The 7345-nt window shown below is 27.8% G+C and overlaps 1 protein-coding gene across 1 annotated transcript; it reads right to left on the bottom strand.

The window, feature by feature from the left end:
- Positions 1-242: 242 nt before the first annotated feature.
- On the bottom strand, positions 243-7257 carry LOC113367142 (15-hydroxyprostaglandin dehydrogenase [NAD(+)]-like). The gene is made up of 3 exons (XM_026608775.1): positions 7214-7257; positions 4873-4999; positions 243-323 (listed from the first exon to the last, which is right to left on the bottom strand). Exons 1-3 carry the CDS (start codon positions 7255-7257, stop codon positions 243-245), a joined length of 252 nt encoding a protein of 83 aa, XP_026464560.1.
- Positions 7258-7345: the final 88 nt, after the last annotated feature.

Below are 7345 nucleotides of genomic sequence, written 5' to 3'. Positions count from 1 at the left end.
CCGTTTTCGAGTTTTACCGAATCATTTGATCGAGAGCTCCATTTTTATATATAAGATATAAAGCTGTTTGTTTTTTTGCATTTAAGTGTTTAATGTAATAATTAATATGTAATATTTGATAACATATGTAGTATTTACAAACATACTTGAAAGCATACTGACCGCTAAACATTGTGTGAATGTCAGCAAACTACTTTTGGTGCTAGTGTAGACAGGTAACCAGCGATGTGGTAGAAGAGCTGCTATGAGCTGGTATTCACAATAACACCATCGTGGCCTGCCATAAGCTCGGCAGCAAGCTTAGTTCCGAGAATACTGGCTTTCTAATACAAAACATTACTAATTTTATTAATTTAATGTAAGTATAATTGTGAAATATAATCTTATATAATTACTGGTTTATTGTTTATATTACATAATGTAGTACAATAAACTTATACCGTATCGATTATCGAATCTTCTTTTTTCAACACTGAAATTAGTAAATTGTAAGTAAGTTTTAACTCCTTATAATTTTTCAATATCAATTGTTTTAGTTTTTAAATTTTATATTCGTAAAATACATTCTCAAATGATATTTATGTTTTTTATTAATGATATGCCCGAATATTAGACTCTGTTCAACAAATCAATATCAAATTCAAACGTACCGTACCGTAATTAAACATTCGAGGAATGAAAAAATAATCAATAATTTTTTGAAGATTTTCAAATACATTATTTATTATAAATACATACTGTAAATTTATAAGCGCTTTTTTAAATTAGGTGATGAGTGTATTTTATAAACAACTTATGTGTACGTTTACAAGAGTCTATTTTTTTTAATTAGATTTTTTGATAATTTAGAAATTTTTTAATAATTTAGATTTTTTTTCAAATTTTTTTTCGAAGTTTAAAATTCTTTGGAATCTAAAAGAAACGTTTTTTTTAATATTTTGAGAATTAGAAAATTTTGAAAATATGCGATTTTTTTTAATTTTCGAAAAATTCTTAAATTTTTGTAAAAAATAATTATTTTGCATTTTTTGAAATTTAGTTTTTTTTGAAAAGATGAAGAATTTCGAAAATTTAAATTGTTGAAACTTTGAATTTTTTTTTGAAAATTTTGATTATTTTTTTAATTTTCAAAATCACTAAATTTTCTGTAAATGCATTTTTTGCACACAATCTACTCAAGCAAAATGTTTTTTGAATTCATCTAATCGGATAATCTGTTCTCTCAAGAACTGCATAACCGTTTTTACACCCTTACGCTCCATACCTCCGAAACGGCAAAATAGCCTTTTGCAAAAACGCTTTGCGATCGAGTACGAACCGAATGATTTTTTAATCATACAAATCGGTTATTTCATACTGTCGAAAATGTCGAGGACATTTGTTTGAACCATATAACAAAACTTCGAAATTAAAAATCTTGGTACGGAACCCAAAAAAAAATTACACAAAATGTGTACACAATATTAAAATCTCTATAAAATATCTGATAATTTGATGTACATATGTCCAATAAACATTTTTGACCGCCAAATGACATTTTTTTAAATTATTTTTATTGAGAGTCCATAACCGCTACATCTACCTTTCCAAAAATTACGAGTTGTTCGTTTCGTCAATACAAGTAAAATGTTTTTTGAATTATTAAAATCGGACGCTCCGTTCTCTTAAAAACTGAGTTACTGTTTTTCGCACTTTTTGCCCCATGTCTTCGGAACGGCTAGACCTGCCTTTGCCAAAAACTAATCAGCACGTCTCCTTATCAATACGAGTCGAATGTTTTTTATTCAAATCGCTTCATCCGTGTTCCCGAAATCGTCGACGAAAATTTGTATCCGCACACACACACATACACGCACATACACATACACACACACATACATCCATTTTTTCTAAGGTATGCCAAAATGTTCAGAAACCTTTGAAACGTAAAGATATATAAAAATTTTCATTTTCGATTTTTTTTGCGATTACTATAACTTGCCCTACGGGAAGTTAATTATAAAATTCCAGATCCTCCCCCCACGAAGTAATGGTGGTTTCCGTGGGAATCAGAGGCAAGGGCAAAGCGGAGGTTTTAGTTGGTATTATACCAGGGCGGTATTGAGTCCAACATACCCATAATGAAAAATTACAAATTAATTGAATTCATACGTTTTGATTTATATATATTTTATATAAAGAAAACCATTTAGCCAAAAAAACTAAGTTTGAACAAATACGTCCTAAATTTGAACTAAAAATTGAAATTAATTACATACGTAGGGAAGCTGGGGGCAATATTTAACAATAATAACGAAATCAAAATCTTGAACAATAACGATATCAAAATGTTGTTTTGTCTCTATTGAACAGGTAAACGGACCTGCATAATATTTCATTACTTTTGTCCTGCAGGCCGGCGCAGTTAACAGAACTGCGCAGGTACGACATTTTTTGATAGGTAATTCAAAATTGATCTATCATAAAATTTTGGTTTGCGTTATTATTATCAACTAAGTTTATATTTCATATATCTTATTTCGCTTCAAATTTATCAATCTTTGATAATGTGATTGCTAAAATGTACAAATAGATATCTTGATTAATGTAAAAAAATTACAACGGAATGTGTAGTTTATAAGATGTAGGTACCTGTAAATTGAGAAACAGAAACCACTATATCTTTGATTTCAATTATGATAATAATTGTAAATTACGTTGATATATGCTAAGCATTTCTATTACGGAAGGCAACTGTATTTTTCTGTTATATTAGTTAGTTATAGTCACGGCGTTGATTTATAAAAAGAATTACTTAGAAACAAGTCAATTATCTTAAAAATAAGTAAAGAATAAAATATCAGATGCATCATTGTCGTATTTTGTCATTAGACTTAGTAGACATAATGCCAATTACCCAATACCGAACTTATTTTTAGAAAATAATTAATTGTGAAATGATGAACAACAGCTGTGGAATTATTTTTACTCAATTCAATAAAAGGATAGTTACAGCAACCATCGATCCTTATTTATAGAAATGTAATTAGTGGATCACAAAAAATATTAAATTTTGAAAAAATTGTTACAACACGTGTAGCATGGTAGTTAAAACGAATTTAAATAATGTAAATCAAAGATTAAAATTATGTATACTGTCAGAATTTAGAGTTACTGTACGAAAGTTAAAACAACTTGAAAGCTTAATATTAAATAAACAATAAACATACAAAAGTATTGCTAACAAATGATTAGATTATCGTCTAGAGTATGTCTAGCAATGCGATTAATTTACTTAAATTCGTTTAATCCCTTTATCTGATTTAGATAATTTAACGAAATTGATCATTTTTAATTTTAAACAAATCGCACGCACCTATTTAATACTCCCATATCATTATCATTTGTAAACAAATAATATTTATCATAAAGTGATTATAGAAATTATTTACGTTTTGAAGCCACCTGATTATTTTATTTCACAAAATATAGAATGTGTATAACAGGTGTTTATGATGAATTTATTGAGAAAAAACTCATAAATAGATTTTAACATACGACTTAAACACAAGATGTGAGAATCCCATCAAACGAGAGATTCATTTGAGATAATATTAGCAAAAAAACACACAACCCTTACGAATTTGATATGGCGATTAAATGTAAAATGTACATTTTTAACGTGTAGTTATTCAACCGCTTGTCTAGCATCCCTAGATAATATGAGAATATAATATATTCATATGTTATATGCAATCATCTAGGTTACGTTAAAAATACACTCATAGGAAATGTGCACTTTTAGCGGAGAATGTGTACATTTACCAAAACAGTAGGTAGATTTGAAATGAAAAGACAAATTTATACTTTTACTTTCACGTTTTGGTAAATGTATACTTTTACATTTATGTTTTATAGAAGTTAAAAAAGAAACTAGTGGGACGCATGGCATCGTGCCTTAAAGCAAATTGCTGTAACTTCCCGTACCAAAAAAAAATTTTTTTTTAAAGATCAACATCTTTGAAAAAATTTTACTTTGAAAAAATAAGATTTTTGAGAAACTATAATTTTTTTACAAAAATTTACTATTTTAGAAAAAAGGCTTTTTCTTTTTCTTTATTTTGAAATAGTTTGGAAATTTTGAATTTTTTTCAAAGCATATTGAGCTACCGTTTTTAGCACTTTTTGCCCCGTATCTTCGATACGGCTAGACCTGCCTATGCCAAAAACTAATCAGCATGTATCCTTATCAAGAGCAATCGAATGTTTTTTGAACAATTGAAATCGGTTGAACCGAGTTCCCGAAATCGTCGGCAAAAAATTGTATCCGCACACGCATACACACATACACAGATACACACATACATAATTTTTTTCTAAGGTATGCCAAAATGTTCAGAAGATTTTGAAACGTAAAGATATATAAAAATTTTCATTTTTGATTTTATTGCGATACAGGATTTACTCTACAGGAATTTAATAATAAGTTAAATATTTGTTCAAAAAGCGCAATGCCAAAGTCGTTAATAAATAAAATTATTTTAATTTAAAAATGTAAATGACAAACAAAACATAATTTTCTTTGCTTATAATGTAACATGTAGGTTCAAATAATAATAGATAATAAAATAATATTCTACAATAAACCTATAGTAATAGGTGATAAAAATTTTGTCCTAGTTTTTCAGGACTAATGCGATATAAATCAAATAAATAATGACCAAAATGCTAACAATAATAGAAATGGTAATTAAATATAAAATTTGTAAACTTGGTTATTATGTCAAATCATAACATATCCCCATATACTTAATTAATCGTTTAACATGACTAATATAAAACTGTTGGTTACCATATGTTACCTAATTATAACAAAAAAATATTTAATCTTACCACATTGATATCAATCATCTTCTCCCAAATTGATTCAGCTAATATAGCTGCATTATTCAGAACTATTCTCACATTATTCAATTTTTCTCTGGCAAATCCAAAAGCAGCTTTTAATTGATTGAGATCACTTACATCAGATTCATAAAATATAATTTTATTTTTACCGTATTTTTTTGATAGCTCTACGGTTAATTCATCGAATTTTCAGACATGTGATCAATTATTAATACTTTCTGAAATAAATTGGATAAATATTATTATTTCAAATAATATTAAAAATATTATTTTTTTATCTATATAAGTACGTTACAGTTTTGTGCCATAAATTAAATTTAGCGTCATGCACATTATATTATTGCAGCATATGCAAATTTCAAATGCAAATGAATTTTAATTTTGAATATGTTAGTATATTTTATATTGCAAATCCAGTGAACATTTTAGACGTCATTACCATGGTGGAAGCTTTAGTTTATGACACAAAACTGAGAAATTAGTAAATTTAAAATTATGTATCATATGTCATAGAAACTGTCAATCGAATTTACTGATTAGTACCTTTTTACATTCGCCCTTCAGATTTTTTTAAATAATGCTTAGAGTTCTCGACTACTCCAAGTTTAGCAAAAAGGCGGACAAAAAGCCAATTATCTGCTTTTTATTTCGAAAATAGTTGATATCTTTCTTACTATGCTATAAATCACATATATAGCTATTTAGATCAAAAATATATTAGATCGATTTTTGGCAATTACATTAATAATATAAAAAAGTTTAATAGAAATTGTATTTTATTTAGAAACTGCACAGAAATATAAGTAAAGTAGAATTAAAAAATAGTTAATTAGAAACTAAATATTATCAGATTTGTTGAATTGAATTACAATAAAATCAAAAGTATGGAGACAGCAAGAGAAAGGTCAGAATTGGAGAAGATCAGAAATAAGTTCAGTTGAATTTGAATAAATCATCAGAAATAAGAAGGAAAGCTAGATTAGAATTCGAAAAGTGTATATTTAAAAGAAAAAAAAGAATAAAGAAATCAGTTGCAAAGAGCTTAACATTAGATAGTACATATATAAATAAAAAATATTATAGAATATATATGCGAAGATCATAGATAAATAAGCATGGCGAAGATAGTGTAGAATATATAAATATGATGTAGAATATTAAAAAAATGAAATGTAGGTGGCTTAATGCTCTAAATAAGGGGGCCAACAATATTGATTATATATATATATATATATATCGTTCAATTAAATTTTAACAAAAATATAATAAAGATTCAATTTCTTACTTCAATTTTATGTTTGAGCAAAAGCTCAGCAGATGATAGTCCGATACCAGACACTCCACCAACAATTATTGCATGCTTTCCTTCAAAATTCATTTTAGCCTATATCGTGGGCACAGGTTGAAGTACAACTAACGACAGTCGCTGATATGCATGCAAATGCGTCAAATATAAGGCAAGCAATTTGAAAAAGAGCGATAAGATTAAATATTTAATCTAATTTTTTCAAGGTATATTTTTGAATTTATTGAAGTAAATTTATCAGTTAACTTGATTGAGAGTAGATAATTTTCTTTTATAATTAATTTTTTTAAACGTTAAAGGGCACATCTAGTGTAAATAAAAAAGGTGATTTTGGGGAATTTATGTTAAAAAAAATACTTTATCAATCATTTCAAAATTTTAAGAATATGTTTACACATGTTTTAAGAACACATAGTAATTAAATATTTTTTAAGTTATCGTCGATCCCCAACGGCGCGAAAAAAGGCCCTTCTCATTAAACTAGATAATACTGTCTGTAAAATGACCTACGATAAAAAAATAAAAAATGACAAAATGGCGGCGTTAAAAAAAAGTCAAATTTTACCTAAAATTTTGGTCGTTTTTGAACTGCCAAAATTTGATTTTTGATCCGATCAAAAAATCGATAGTTTATTTTACGGAGAACTATATATAGAACATGTAAAAAAAATTGATAGTGATCGAAACATTTGTTTTTGAGTAATCGTTGCAGCAAATTCGGGAAATGCTTTTTCGAGGAAAACGCGTTTAAAGATAAACCATGAACCTCGAACTAAAACATTTCTCAATAACCTCAACAACAAACTCAAGTATGAGCTAAGATTATTCAATCAGCAAAATTTCGAGAAATCTGCTTAAATACAAGAGGCACTTCTCTATGGCGCGCAACCAAGTCTAATAAAAGAGTGAATATCTTAAGCAATCCAATTGAAATGTTCAAACCAGGAGGGTTCACGTGGGCTCGGAGTAATAAAGAGAAAGCCGACTGCTTTGCTGATTATCTTGAATCAGTGTTCAAACCTAACGATAACGGAAACAGCATCAGCAATCACGAAATAAGTCATCTTGCTCTAAACGTTACTATTACTCGTACATCGACGTTTTCACCAGACACAATACGCTCGCGTTGCTTGGAAATAAAAAAATAGAAAG

Source organism: Ctenocephalides felis, unplaced genomic scaffold (genome assembly GCF_003426905.1).
Source record: "Ctenocephalides felis isolate EL2017-DRISC unplaced genomic scaffold, ASM342690v1 CF-g0.4_SCAFFOLD_00669, whole genome shotgun sequence".
NCBI lineage: Eukaryota > Metazoa > Arthropoda > Insecta > Siphonaptera > Pulicidae > Ctenocephalides > Ctenocephalides felis.
Note: the sequence above shows the minus strand (reverse complement) of the source record. Positions and strands in the feature narration are given on the sequence as shown.